We start from the raw sequence: 15,897 nt of genomic DNA on the forward strand, positions 1-15,897 counted from the left end.
CTCCTAAAAAACCATTGAAATTCCCCCGTTATAGTTAGTTCAGCTAAATATAACTCGCGCGACCGCAATCCACTGCTGATGACGTCACATATTACATCACTCATGACATGGTCAGTGACATCACTCATGACATCACTGATGACATCTCAAATGACATCACTGATGACATCATCCAGTGAATATGTGTCTTTCTGAAAAATAAATATTTTTTATATATGTATATCTAAAGGTTAATGGAAGAATAAATGGGTAAATAAGTGTCTAAATGGATGGTTTTTTTGGTAAAATTAATTGTATAACTGACTTATTAACAGTATCTTAGTGAATACAGTGATGTAATATGTGACATCATCAGCAGTGGATTGCGGTCGCGCGAGTTATATTTAGCTGAACTAACTATAACGGGGGAATTTCAATGGTTTTTTACGAATGAAATGTCCAGCTAACTATAACATGTGTGAAACCTATGGTTTTTTCAGTGAATTTGCAAGGTTTTTAAAATGCTAATTGCTAACTATAACGTGTGTGAAACCTATGGTTTTTTAAGTGAATTTGCAAGGTTTTTTAAATGCTAATTTCTAACTATAACGTGTGTGAAACCTATGTTTTTTTTTTGTGAATTTGTAAGGTTTTTTAAATGCTAATGCTAATTTATGTATGTATTATTATATTTTTTATATATTTATTTTACAATAAACTACCTATGTATATAGTTCTAGATTGACTGAATCATGTAATATGGAATGGCTCGTTTAAATTTTTTTTATTTTTTTTAAGGGTTTTTCACCGTGCGCGCACCCCGCGATTTTTTGAAAAAAATATTAAAATGTTTTTTTCACCCTTCGGGGTCCTTAAGGGACCCCCTGACAAAGGCTAGGGGACAGGAACTCTCTACCCTGCCCCCTTTTCACGTTCTTCACCTTTGTTTTTCACTGCCACACACAAAATGGCGTCCGACACTTCCTGATTTCGACCGATTCGAATGTTGACTGACATCTAACCACCAATCACAATTACGCTCGCGCACGGAACCGTGCGCGCACGGTGCACGCATATAGATATTTATGTACTTTTAACTGCAATTTTCTCAGGAACTACTGAACAGATTGACACCATATATGCAAAAGGCACATCCCTGACCTGAGGAGTACCTCTTTGCCAAATTTCAAGTAATTCTGTTCAGCCGTTCGGGCTGTACCTTCGACTAAAGGTCCTATGGGAAAATGCAGGGGGAAAACGCGTTTTGGGACCCCCCTTTTTTCTCAGCCCCCGCTTGACGAATCACCCCGAGACTTTCAGGGTAGGAGCTGAGGGGAGCGCCCCCCTAGTTTTGAAAATTTACGAAGATTAGTCAGCCGGCGCCAAAGTTATTCAAAATAGAATTTTCAGATTTCCTATGGGAACTCGGTCCTAACTATAACTATCTACTGGTGACCGCCAGTAGATAATATATATATATATATATATATATATATATATATATATATATATACACACATATACATATATATATATATATACATAGAGAGAGAGAGAGAGAGAGAGAATGGGGAGAGAAAGAGGTGAAGGAAAGAGCGTAAACAAAGAGAGAAACGATGCCGAGAGGTCAGAGAAAGCGGGAGAAGAGATGGAGAAACAAAGAATGGATGGATGAAAAGAGCGAGAGATAGAGAGACAGGAGGCGGGGAATAAAACCGGTCTGGTTTGAACAACATTTTAGCCAAGGCTTATGTTACCAGTCTTGCACAGATGGTAAATAGGCAGCAGCCTGTCCAGTTCAGGGTAAGGTCCTGTTGAACACCAAGTTGAAAACTCACCCTAAATCACCAACTCTTGGCAGCTACAAGTACGGTACAAGAGAACATAAGTGAGCCCATTGGTTTGGGGCTCTACCCTGTGGCCACATACAGCCAGTCATGCCATTGCTTTTGCCGCATAGGGCAAACTATGCACTTTGACTCTTTACAGTGCTTTCTGTCAGCACCCGACTCTGGTGGTTGTCATAATATTTGCGTGGTGTGAAAAAGACAGAGAGGTGGTGCCTCAGCGTGTCTGTTTTCCAGGACACGCAGGGACTACATCAAACTCTGACATGCTTCCAACTCACGCCTTTGTTTCTACCAGTTGGCACAACATTTCCCAGGCCCATCCTCTGCCCCAGGCCATGGAAAGGGAGCTGTGTTGGAGTACCAGAGACATCCGCCCAGGAGCACTGCAAGCTCCGCTCCCTACACTGCATCCTTTTAATATTACGCTTCAACATAAATGAATGCTTTAAAGAATCTATAGTATGTTGTAACAACTTTGCTGTCAGCATACAGGACGTCTGATGGTATGTGCCGAATGATACATTCAGAAAAAAAGCTGTATACTGTAGAACTGTATTGTTTTTCAAAAGTAAAGTTCGTAAATCTTTTCTTATCTCACAAATTGTTTCTAAATAATACTAGCGCGGAATACCTATCTGTAGAAGTGGGACCCCTCTTAGTGTCTTTAAATTATATACATAAATTAACATATGTGTCCCAGCATATTGGTGCCTGTATAGAACTTTAAAAAATGGACGCTAGTGTTAGTTACTGCCACCTGTGTTATCAAACTGCTTGAAGTTCAGCCTTTATTTTGGCTGTTGTCCATTCGCCTATTTTATGCTGTTTGATCCACTGCCTCCATGAGCGGCCAATTTTGAACAGATGTTTTCAATGAGCTGAGCTTGTTTAGCATACAGTATGCCATCAAACCACTTCCCATTTACGAATAACAAGGCAAGTATAGATAAAATTAAGGCTATGCTAGAAAATAAGATAGAGTATTCTTGCTCTCCATTGTGTCTCCTATCCATCACACATGCACCAACACACATACACATTCACTTCAGACCCACAACTTTACCCTTGTGCTGATACACTTACTAAGCCATGAGCAATGGCATGGAAAACAAATATTTGGCATCCATAACATCTGTCCGGTCAACTCATGAACACCTGCAGAGTCTGCACCATGACCTAGCTGATCCCTTGCTAAATTTCTTATGTTTTCCAATAATTAAAATCTCTTGAATCAATTTCTCGATCGTACATCTTTTTTTGCAAGAGTCTTTGTTTCTGTTAGATTGTGCATTGCACGTGTTTCCACAAGCCCAGTGAAAAAGCAATGTATGTGCACATACTCAAGCACATAAAAATAAAAACGCTTACACACACTCTGTGAACCTTTCAGATTGAATGCATCTCAGAAATGGCTTGTATCGCCCAGTGTAAAGCATACAAACTATATGATTATTCTATATGGTTAATACACATTTAATATCTACTTTACTCAAGAAATCAAGACATTGGTTGTATGTCAGAGAAATACTGTCTGACATATAGTGCTTACATAAATATCATCACATTAAGTATAGAATTCTATTAATAGCACCGATGTGGTAATACCTTTGTACACAGTATTTATGAAACAATATGTGTGATAGACGATGTAGGAACGTTGGGTCCGACCCATTTAACCTCTTGGACTTTTTGTTTTCGGACTACCTTGGGCATTATTACATATACGACACACTTTTCCTGTATGCGCCATGAGGTACCTTTCAAAAAGTGCACCAGGCGCAAACAGGGAAAGCATGCACTAATATGCAGAATGCGCTACCCCCAGGTCTGCCGCCAACTTGCGCTGCCTTGAGGGCAGCACATTCAAGTGAAATACGAAGAGGTTGCTTCAAAACCGCTCCATGCTACAAATTGCAGGCAACAAGTCAACTGTATTTTCAAGAAGGGAGAGAGATCCCCTTGCAGGCAGGTGCAGTGAGTGGCAACACTAAATCGGTGGGGGGTCCCAGGGATTCCCTTTCTCCCCCAAAGTGCTGCCTTTAGGAGGCACAATGAAAGTGGGCCACCTTCTTGTGGTGCACTTTCAGTTCGCCTCCTAAAGGCATGTTTGCCTACGCGCCCATGTTACAGGTGCAGAGACAAAATTATTCCCTCATGGCAGTGGTGGCAGAGCATGTGCACAAGCGGTATCAGTATTACAGAAAGGGATGCACAAGCATCAGCGGCTTAAGGGCAGGAGGCAGGAAATGAGCTGTCCCTCATAAAAGGCAGAGAAGTCAAGAAAAACGACTCCAAGAACGTTTAAGAGGCTTACATGTCAGGAGCCTCCTGGTGCCTAGAGGCCACAAGATTGTTGAAATCGGGCCAACGGGGCTAGAGAAAACACAGTGAGAAGTCCAGTCCCCTCAGGGAGGGGGAGCAAGTCTGGCAAGGATATGAGTAGCCTGCCATTCTAGAAATTCCACAAGCTCCAAGGGCCCTGAATAGAAAAGACTGCAATGGGAAGGCAGGCATGGGCCCTCGGTCATTAAGGGATTATCCCCCTGGGGGCCCCTTTTCCACAGGGACTGACACAAGATAAAGACAGAAAAGGAACCTAAGAAAATAGATGCTGTTGCATTCTGGTTTTGGAATGATCCCAGGGACCTCCAGTACCCAGGGGACATAAGACAGTTAAGCACCGTTAAACTCTGGACCAGGGATGGATGCTTCCACTGCCCCTTGGTATCTGTGTCTGTAGAGACGGGTTCCCCTAATCAATATTTCTCACCACGTTGACCGCATGTGGGAGGTAAAAGGAAATAGCCAGTCCCTTTGCATGCACTCAGAGCACACAGGGGTGTAGGACTACTGCAAGGCCCACAAAGGGATCAACTTCAGGCACCCAATTGGGACTGGGCTCTGATTAGAAGAAAAAAAAAAGATTCATACATGAGATCACAACAAAGGAAATATGAGAACTCATTCAGCCACATAAAAAAACTCTGAGGGATGATCATCTAGCACGCTAAAAGCCCACGCACAGGCTTATCAGATTTGTATGTTCCCTTTATTTGTTGCCCCAGTGAAGGCAGGGGCATCACCAACATATTGTAATGTTTTTAGGGGCTGCCATTAGCACAGCAGTCCCCAGAGGGCTACCCTTGAGAATTGAGGGCATGACAAGCTAAGTCTCCGCGGGGGTAGAATTGGTGACTATGAGAGATGATTAACCATTTTCCAACCCTCCTGCAGGTTGGCGTTTAGACTAAAGGCTCTAGAGTGCAGGAACCTCTTTTGCTGGGTGCTGTAGCATCAATTTAGTATGACATATTACTACCTTTATGAATGAGGTAAATACTCTCATAAAGACATCAGGCCTCCTTTTTAATAATCACTTCAAATTATATTGGGTTTAGTAAATAAATGTGAGGGGTATTGTGGTTTTAGGGTTCAGGACTCGCAAGGGGTGTGAACAGTTAAGAGGGTGCCATCATAGTATTTCCACCTGCCATCACGTATGTATATTTATAAATTAATACGTATTACTTAGTGGTGTGTAGGTAATAAAGTACACTTTTCCTTTTTATAGGTAAAAGCACTGATTGTTCCCTCTGGAGTTTTATCAGACCTTTGTGGCACAACTTGCGAAGCCGCTCTTAGAGGTGTTCAGGGAAGCACGGGGAAAGGGGATGTTATCCCCCACCCTGCGAAAGGGAGTGATTTGCATGGCACCCAAACCTGGGGGCGATGAGATGAGTCCGTCCTCTTAAAAACCCCTGATTATGCTCAACGTAGACGTGAAAATACTGTGTAAGCTGCTAGAGGAACGATTGCTGGTGGTAATGGGGACACTAGTACATGAGGACCAGTGCAGAACCGCCCTAAACCTGAGGAGACTCACACATGTTCAACATTCAGTGCAGAATTGCCGGGAGGATTTGGTATTGGCATGAGTAGATATTATCAAAGCATTTGAGACACTAGATTGGGCTTACCTGATGCGCGTTCTGCGACGGATGGCATTCAGGCTCAACTTTTGTAACTGGGTGAGTCTTCTCTACACGGCCCCAGGACTAGAGTGTGGAAAGGAGAGGTGGTCTCAGAACAATGGGAGGTAAGATGAGGAAAGCTGCAAGGTTAAAACTGAACACACAGAAAACGGAGGTTCTATTCTTCAACCAACCGGTCCCGCCACCCTCTAAGCTCTGGTGGCCATCAGAGCTGAATCCTCCACCGGTTCCGGTGGACTCGGCTAGAAATCTAGGGTTTAAATTCGATAATGATCTTTCCTATAAGACCCAGATTCGCCAGGTCTCCTCCTCATGCTTCTAGAAGCTGCGAGCCTTGAGGGAATTCCTCAACGTTCTCCCGATGGATAGCAGGAGAACTGTAGTCCATGCCTTGGTCAAATCTCGACTGGACTATTCCAATAGTCTCTACTTATGACTACCAGCCTATCTGGTCCGCAGGCTGCAAATAATTCAAAACGCTGCCGCCAGATTGATCAGAAATGTGCCATTCCACCATTGCATCTTTCCCCATCTGTGGAGCCTTCACTGGTTGCCAGTCAGTAGGAGAACTGAATTTAAGGCACTTACTCTGGCCTACAAGGGCACCAGGGGTCAGGGCCAGGCCTACCAGAGACTCAGAATGCATAATTACCAACAAGACCGGGTCCTGAGATAAAACCACATGAAATTGCTCACTATTCCTCGTTTCCGTAACCCCAGGATAAGCGGCAGAGCATTTACGGTCAGAACTGCGAAGCTCTGGAATGCCATGCCTCTCCACCTCTGCAAGACAGAGCCAGAACCGGCCTTTAGGAGAGCTTCAAAAACCTGTCCCTTTAACCGTACATTGCTTTCCTTCCTCTGCCTTCTAGTGAGAATCTGCTAACTCAGCGCCAGGACACCTCCGCTGGAGGTAGCCGTGCGCTCTATAAATGTCAAAATAAATAAGGTTTCCCGCTATCTACGCTACTATTTGGCTGGCACTTAAGCCTCTGGTGGCGAGGCTTCACAGGAATATGGATGCCTTTGGAATCACGGTGGGGGACACAGTGCATCTTACATTGCTGTACACCGTTGACGAGCTGTTTTATTTACAGTGCCCTGCAGATACTGTGCCACCACTGTTGTCTCAACTAGAAGATTTTGAAGCAGTGGTGGGGCTGTGGATTAATAGAAGCAAATTGCTGCTGTTCCCACAAGGGTCACTACTCAATACCCCTGACGATAACCTACATGAACTGGGGCTGTGGTAGGAAACATGAAACTTCAGGTACTTGGGCATTATGGGGGCTCACACCTTGGAGGGGCAGAGTCGCCATAATACTGAACTGTTGCTGAGAGGGCTGACAAAGTCGACTCCATTTTGGAAAACTTTGCAGTTATCGGTGGCGGGGAGCATAGCTGTGGCAAAGATGGTGTTTCTTCCTTGGTGCCTATACATAATTCAGAATTCACTGTATAAGCTGGCATTTAACTTTAAGACACTGGATAAACTTTTAACTTTACTGGTTTGGGCAGGGAAGAGGAGCAGGGTGGTGCAATCGTTACTTAAATTGGATTTACAGGAGGGAGGCATGGGACTACCTGATCTCGAGCTCTATTACTTCACCACTAAGCTGAAACATGTGGCACTGGGCAGAGGAGGAAGATAATTGCAAGAAACAACTGCTGCGTGATACCTGTGGCACTCTTTCAGTGAGGGAAGGGACGAGAAGGATGGGCAACATTTCATACATAGTTTGTCAGGTCGCAAAGCTATGGGCAAAGGTGATTGTTGGAAATCAGGACCTATTTGCAGTGTTCCCCCACGTTTTGCACCATTTGAGACCCCTGGATGCAGGTTTTTTGACTCGGAGGATTGCATTGGCTCTGCCAGCCAGGGCCAGTGCTAAATGGAAAAACACACTTAGAATACAGTAGGTACACTATGGGTTAGGGTACTCCTATGATTGGCATGATCTCTCCTTTAAGGCCCGAGTACATAATAGGGCAAGGGGATCAAAACCAGCTTTAAGTCCCTAGTATAAAGTAGGGCATAGCAGTTTAGAGGCTAACAGACCTTTCTGCACTTGCACTGCTAAGGCCTGAGGTCAGTTTAAAAGCAGCCCTGTGTTGCAGGGCTGTTTATCAAATGTACATTGCGCCCAAACTCGACTTTGGTGTTTGGGGCACTTAAAAATTAATAAACTACAATATTTTTGCATAATAGGTACCCCCAGGGACTCCCCTAGGTGTCCCTGTGGTGGGGGTCAGGTACTTATATGGAGGACCCTTATAAAATAGGTTTTATATGCCTCGGTGCTGGTGAAATTGCACATTTCACTTCCCACATTGTAGTAAAGTGCTTCCCAAAATTAACTGTTGTGCTAGAAGCACTGTTGAGTGAGGATCGGCATTATGTTTACATATTCAGAACCCCCAAAATTGTCCCCTAGGTTTTCCAGAGGTGAGGGGTCCTGTAGAAATAGGCAGGGCCCTTATAAAATATGTTTTTAAGCCCTGGTATTGGAGAAATCGCACAGTTCGTGTTCCCCCATGGCAGAACCCCAGCCCCGTAGGATACCATGGCAAGAAGTTATTAACTAACAACTTCCGCCAAGAAACACAGTAAAATATCGTTCAAGGACTTAGTAGAATGGTATTGTTAAAACCAACAATATGCTGTTGTTGAATTCATCCTATTATGTACAGACAAGAAGTTATAAGACTTTCTAGTCTGTGAGCCAGATTTCAGTGATCTGCCCTGATTGGTCAGCGGTAGGTGGAATAGCCAGGCTGCTTTGATGAGGTGATAAGTAGCCCCTGTGGTGAAAGAGCCATTCTGGGAGGAGAAGGTTCTGCTGCATAGTAATGCCAGAGCAAGGGGGACAGGTCGTAAACCATGATCTTCAAAAAAAGGAAAGAACAGGCAGAAGAAACAAACTTAATTTATGCCACTACCATCTGAACCCAAGCAGATGTGGGCTTAAGGAAGGAATGAGCAGATGCCAGGGGGAGGGAATCAGCCATTGGTTTAGCCAGCTCTTGCCTCTCTGCTGAGACTTCAGCCATATTGAATTTTGGAGAAATAGTGCTTTCTGGGAGACCAATATGCCAAACTTTGAAGAGAATGGCCATGCTCTGGGGTGTTGCCCTGCTCCTCACTGGATAGGAGCGCCCTCCTATGTGACCCCAGAGAATACTGAATAAGTATCTGAGAGGGGCAGTGCCTCTCAGATCTGCTGCATTAAACTAAAGGAAGAAGACGGGTCCATGCTGAGAAGTTTGATTTGCACCAACCAGGTCCACAACTCTGACTGACTGACTGTGCCTACTGCACAATCTGGAACTACAGCCCTGTGGATCAAACCTGCTTCAAATGGACTAAAGAGTGTACTCCCTGCAAGCTACAGGTTAACAGGGCTCACCTGGTCCATCACCACCAAGAATCCCCAGCCTGGAATACTACCAGAGGATTTGTAGGGATGTTGTCCAAGTGGATTGTGGGAATTGAAGTCCCAAACTTTCAAGGACTACCTTGGAGCTTCCATACCCTTGGAGTAAGTTTTGGACACTTTGGGACGCTCAAAGAGACTTCAGGTAGGAGTTCCAGACATTTGGAGCAACTTGGGAAAAACCTCCATAAGTGGACCGACTCGACCTGGCCAGCCAAGCGGGCGACTCTAAAGCGCGAGCTGGCCTGTAATTCAGGTTATTCCCAGTGAAAAACTCCGGAGGTCCGACTTCCAGAGTTTGGCTGGGAGCTGGTCAAAACCTAAGCCTGCGAACCCTCACCGAATCCGGCCTGCTGAAGAGCATAAAGGGACACCTAGAGAAAAAACTCAGTAATAGGTTCTAAGTCCGAACGTAGAAAAGGTTACCAGAACCAACTGCAAGAGTCAAGGCGCCCACCTTCAACCGTGAGCCGGCCTGGATTCCCGTTTGCTGGAAAGCTTTGGAAGTCTGGCTTCCGTACGTTTGACAGTAAGCTTGCCGCAAGGCAAGCCGGCGAACCCTCAACGAATCCGGACTGGCTGAGAGCTTCAAGGGACCAGTCAGAAGGTAAAAACTTTGACGGAGCCGTACCGTGAGGGGTAGCCAAGCAGGGCTCCATCGCCTATCTCCTATTCCCTACATTGGATGTTTTTCGTTTTGGTGTCATTTTAAAGATAAAAGTATTTCGTATTTTCATAAATTGTTGTTGGATTTTCATTAGGAGTTGTTTCCCAATTATTTACTGAATTGGTGTTTTTAAATGCTTTATATACTTGTAATTGAAGTTAAGCCTGCCTGCTCGCAGCCAAGCTACCAACGGTTGAGCATGGGAATAATTTAAAGACCTATTCTGAGCCCTAGACTGTGCTAGTGGCCTTATTGCCAGTGGCAGATGCTTTTTTGCAACAATAACCCACTTTTCAACATCCACACACAGGAAAACGATGATGACTGTGATATGCCCTTAAAGGGAGTGGATGGGGGATCCCAACCTGGCACAGCTGAATGGCTTGGCAGATAAGCGAACACTGATTGTTGTATTATTCATTGTTGATATTCTTTTGATGTTGCCTTTGAAAATGAGCAATAAAAAGATACCTAAAAAAAAACCCCACTGATTGGACAAAGATTAATTGGGTATTTATGTTGCGTGCCTGCTCACTGGCTTGCTACCCCACACCACCTCCCCTAAGGAGTCCTTTGACTGCTCTATCTCGCTAGATTGAAAGAGTCAAGTGCTACGCTAGCTTGAAAGAGTCAAGTGCTACAATGGGGCAATAAGTTCCTAGCAGATGGAAGGATGCGGGCTTCTTACTTGAGAAAGACACACATCCTTCCCAAGTAATTACCCACTTTCTTACAGGGTTCCAAGGATAAGTCTGGAAGAAGCAGAACATGTTTTACTCTTATGTGGTGCCCTGGGTGAGCAAAAACCTAGGTGGGGTGTTGTGGTTGAGCACAAGCCTCAGGAGGGATTGCATGTTGAGCAGGAGAGTTAGCGACTGGTCACAAGCTGCAGAGTCCAAATAGAAGTGCCAATTACGTTGGTACGGGCAAGTAGCAATGTGATCATATAGAAGCCTCCACGTGCAAGTATGAGCCAACCGAAAGTAGAAAAGCATTATGATGAGTGGGAGGCACATATTGGAAATACAATTCCTTCTTGTTTGCTGCATTACTTCGTTCTCTATAATGTGCTGTTATCTTGCAGGTGCAGGTCAACTACTCATACCGTGGCTCCCAAAGAAGTACCTTTGTCAAAAGGACATGTTTACTATTTGATGGCGAGGACTATATCATCAGAAAAGTTGAGCACTGTACAACTTGATACTAGCATGGTAAGGGAATAAGCGTAGTGTAAATGTGGGACTACAAGGAGCAGTTGTTCAAGAGAGCTGGAGCCCTGTATTGTATCTGGGTCTGCTACTCGATAGGGAGTCTGATGGACAATGACTGATGATGCTCATTTGAAATCCTAGCACTCAGCCAGCATTCATGGTGTCACACAACAGCAAAATGTACAGGAATTCTCTTGTTTTTAATTATTTGATATTGGGCTTTCAATGTGGTACTGGTTAGGGCTATTGGGACAGCTAAAGTGATGACCAACTAAAATGTGGTACATTTTGCTACTCTCCCATCAACACCATGAAACTGAGATTCCAGATGGAGATCTTGATGTCTTAATATCAAGTGGATTGAATATAAAACCTTATCTTTGATTTATTTGAGCAAACACTCTCGACAATCACTTTGCAAGATGCATGATAACAAGAGTATGCATTGGTGATTGCCACTGTTACATTCCCAACTTTCTATTGAAAACCGCAAGACCTTTTGTCCTACAGCTCATTTTTGACTTTCACTAAAAATTAAAACCTGTATTTTTGCCTCAGCCTTCACAGGCTTCTCTATAAATATACCAACTACTCACACCAACTCAAGCCACACTGATAATATGAGCATGGCTTACTTGAGGGCAAATCTTTGGGTATGCATAGGGGACTGTTGTTTTATATTAAGGGTATACAAAGAAAAGTGTTCCCTAGTTGAGCAGCATAAGCACTATCAATCACTTTGCTACTTTTAAAAGCAGCCCTGGAGAAGAAAGGTTTATTTCTCTCCAACCACTGCTGATATTATCACCATAGGACACATAGTGAGAAGAGGCTAGTACTGCATTTTCTCCACGAAACCATATTTACTATGGACTGCTCCGGGGATAGTGCGCTTTAAAACAAATAGATGTCTTAAAGTGATCTCTCTAAAGAAATATGCTTATTGGAGGACCGGGCTCTATTCCCAGCTGCATTTCCGTTCCTGATTCAGGTGTTTGTATACCCCCCCCCCCCCCCCCCCTCTAAAAAATAAAGAGCTGCAGGTCACCCATAATCCTTTCACTGCAATGCATTGTGTTGTACAGAGATGATACACAGGCCGGGTGTATAAATCAGGATATCTTTATTGTAGCTTAGTTCCAGGATAGATGAGTAGAAAGGATGTAAGAAGATGAAGTGTAGCCCCACCAGGTAAAAAGGATATAAGAAGATGAAGCGTAGCCCCACCAGGAGCAGCCTCCCTGCTGCTCAGCCTCTGATCACCAACTGACGCTCCCCACACACACAGGCACCCAAACATTCTATGAGGTCATCACACATTCCAGCTGAGCAGTAGGGAAGAGACAAGAACTAGTTTATAACACATTGCACATGAGCAAACAAAAAGATGTATTGGTTATTCAGAATGAAAAAATATTACCAAATAAGGTGAGTATTGCCCTAGTGAGTGACAGTTTAGAATAGATCCATCCTCATACACATAAGAGGTCTAATAAGGTACAACATATGACCCATATATAATTAAATTAATAGCCATACTTGTAAATGTGTGTTCAGCAATTAAAAGAAGGTGACTGGTGCCAGGAAAAGAAAGCCGAAATCTTAGCTGCTAATTGTCCCATTTCATGTGCAACGTTTCCCATCAGTTTTGGATCAAAACTCAAAAGCACCCATCATTTCCACACTTGTGGGAGAATAATTGTAGAAAAGTTAGACAAAAACATTTGTAAATTACATTTTAAGCCACATTAATGGTGCCTTGGTGGTCAATGTTAAAGTAAAACAAAAAAAAAGAGTTTTCTTTTGAAATTGCAATTACTTCATTTTCTAAAAAAAAATACACGCATCCGTGTTCATTCAGCATACATTGTGCCCATGTGCCAAAGTCTTTACAACATTATATCTAAAAATCAACTTTTAACATAATTGCATTTGGATAAGTTAAAAACATGCTATTCAAAAGATGGAAAAGCACTTACGGGCAAATTTCAACTTCCAGATACTGCTTGCTTTTATCACAGAGGAAAAATGCTTCCACCACTAAAAATAAAGCATCAATAATTGTTTTGTGTGTAGACCAAATCCGGGCAAACAGACTTTCAATCTATTCATATGTCATGTTGTTGCTCTTAAAGTTGGGTAAGGTTACTCCACCATTACTCTTAGTGCACAGATATAGACGTTCTCTGGATGTCAACTAATAATTATTGCACCACTTAATGGAACTGCTGTTCATTTGCATGAAGAGCAGGGGTGGGTGATTTTTTTTTAGGTCAAGTCTACCAGAGAGCGTAGACTGGTTCCAAAATACCTATTGTCAGCTTACCAAGAATTAACAGTGGCCCAAAGCCTGATCATTGTTCACCATTGTTTCACTCTATTGTTACTCTCATTGGGTTTCTTCATATTTGATGGCTTGCCTTGTCCAGCTTGCATTTGTCCCATCCCTGGAATAGAACCTCTTTACTTTTGTCTTTCTACTACTCATATCTAGGGAACTTGCTTTTTCTTTTCAGTTAAGCACTCTACAAGTGTGCGTCAGGGGCGTAAGGAAACCTAAAGGGGCCCCCCTGTAAAGTACATGGAAGTGCACCCCCAAGTTCCGAACCCAGGAGCTCTCATGGGCCCACCGCTCTCAGGGGCCCACCACCCATGCACAGTGCCAGACGAGGGCCCTCCTGGAGCTCAGGGCTAATGTTACGCCACTGGTGTGCATCTAGTTTCTAGCTGTCTCCCTTGTGTGCTTTTCTCTCCTGTGTTCTGTTGCTCTCTCGGCCCTGTGCTTCTCTTCCCCGACGCTCCACACTGCACTCGCCATGTTATTCTCTCTACTATGTGCATCTCCTCCAACCTCTTTGCTGCTCTCTTCCTCCTGTGATTCTTTTCCCTTCCTTGCCACCTGCTACCTTAACCTGTTCCTCCATTGCCCCCCACACCTACGGTCCTAATTTTTTCCCTCTACTTCATATTCAGATTATTATTATTTTTATTTAAATTTACAGATTCATCAAAAATGCCGCCTGTGGTACAAGAATGCGCCATAATTCAAGTGAGTGCCAACAAAATGATGCAGCAGCATTATTCAAGCTCCCCCCCCCCATTTTCTTTATGGTATACACCATGAACAGAAAGCATTGGATAGACCTATTGGCTTTGCCAATGCTTGTTTTTAATTAGTGCTCCTAAAAATAACTGTGTTGAGCTTTGGGCTTATTTTTTGTATTTAATCTGGATGCGGAACAAACACTGATTTTTCTCCACAGGTGAAAAAATAATAGAAGAGTTTGCAGATTCAAGATTTTGCTGGAATATTTTGCCTGGCCCTAGTCAAGAGCCTATTAGTGTAGTGTAGATGAGGGGAGTCAGTGGTGACTGAAACGGTTTGAAGCGACAGAGGCAATGTAACTCACGTAATGCTTAATACTGGCATTTTGCTTCCTTCTAATGGCCCCCGTTGAGCAGATTACAGAACCCAAGCACAAGAGCAATGGATTGATTTCCTCAGAATGTGTATCATGGCAAAAATGAGAGGAAGCTATATGCTCTCAACAGGGTGCTGTTAGAGGGGTGAAGCATCAGCTTAATCCAAGTGACGTGCATTAGGCATCAATAATTTATGAGTGATAGGTCACACAACTCTGAGTAACACTGGGACTTATGTTGGCGAAACGCAATATAGCCCAAGGATGGGGCTCTAGACAAACTCCAACCCTCGCCCAGTGGTCCCGGGATATGGACTCCACAATGGTGGTCGAAAAAACTGTCTATCTTCATAGAGGCTGCCCCAAAAAATGGACCCGGGTGTGGGGTGGATGGAATGCCTATAGAGGAAATATATGTGAACCCCCGAGCGATGCCTCAGACTCAGACTTAAGTGACCACGATTAGACGATATATAACTGGTCTGCAAAATGTGATGAAAACTGTCTTGCGAAACCAAAAGGAGCTCACTGCTTTTCAAAAATGTCATGAATGTTTTGTTGCACTCTCACTGGATCGTTATTCTATGGAACTTGATGCCAATGTGTACTGTTGTATGTTCAAAATTTCAATAAAAATATTTACAAAAAAAAAATTTATGAGTGATATTTCAGTTCAATAATATGTTTTCTGTGTTTCTTGCCAGCGTTGACTGAGATCTTTCAGTCCCCTACATTTTGGGCAGGTGTGCTTGAGACTGGACAGAGCGGTGGGGGTTCCGTAAGAGTGCTAGCCTGTGTGGATGACTGAGGTCTTGAGTGTATGAGTTGGTCTAGTGATAAAAGGTCTTGGCCCTCTGCCTTGGCTATGAAGTTGCTGCTTTCTCTATAGCTTTCTGTTAAGAAATGTTAATAGCCTCTGTCGAATTCTGTGTCTGGAGCGGGTGGGGTGGGACATGATGGGGGAGGGCAGGGATCGGAACTAAGCATTGGGTCGCTGTGTGGAACTGTGCCACCCAGCTCTGTACAGAGGGTGGTGAGGGATATATGTGGGTAGGCATTGTGTAAAAGATCGATCTCGGCTGGTGTCTAGGAATTACTGAGCTATATTTGTTGAAGGGGTCTAGCATTATGCTGTAAATACATTCAGTTGTCATTGCGGCATAATACAAGAGCCTCTTCAACAAACATAACTGGGACTCAGAGGTTGGTCTGAGCCAAAGAGAGGCACTGGTCCAGTACCAGTCCTCACCCAAGGATGCTGAGGGTTGTGAACCTGCAGCTAGGGCAGGCCGGCACCAGAGGAATAGGAAAAAGAGAAAGCGTAGGAAAGGTGGGCAACTTT

The 15,897-nt window shown here is 43.8% G+C and overlaps 1 protein-coding gene across 3 annotated transcripts in view; it reads right to left on the reverse strand.

The window, feature by feature from the left end:
* LOC146862301 (UPF0462 protein C4orf33 homolog) overlaps positions 1-15,897 on the reverse strand; it is a 139,775-nt gene that overhangs the window by 39,878 nt on the left and 84,000 nt on the right. For all 3 annotated transcript variants that reach the window (XM_085641489.1, XM_085641488.1, XM_085641490.1), the window contains exon 3: positions 13,113-13,173. In XM_085641489.1, coding sequence (XP_085497615.1) covers positions 13,113-13,173 — 61 coding nt within the window. The remainder of the gene's footprint in view (positions 1-13,112; positions 13,174-15,897) is intronic.

This window comes from Triturus cristatus, chromosome 2_2, assembly GCF_964204655.1.
Source record: "Triturus cristatus chromosome 2_2, aTriCri1.1, whole genome shotgun sequence".
In the NCBI taxonomy this organism is placed as follows: Eukaryota; Metazoa; Chordata; class Amphibia; order Caudata; family Salamandridae; genus Triturus; species Triturus cristatus.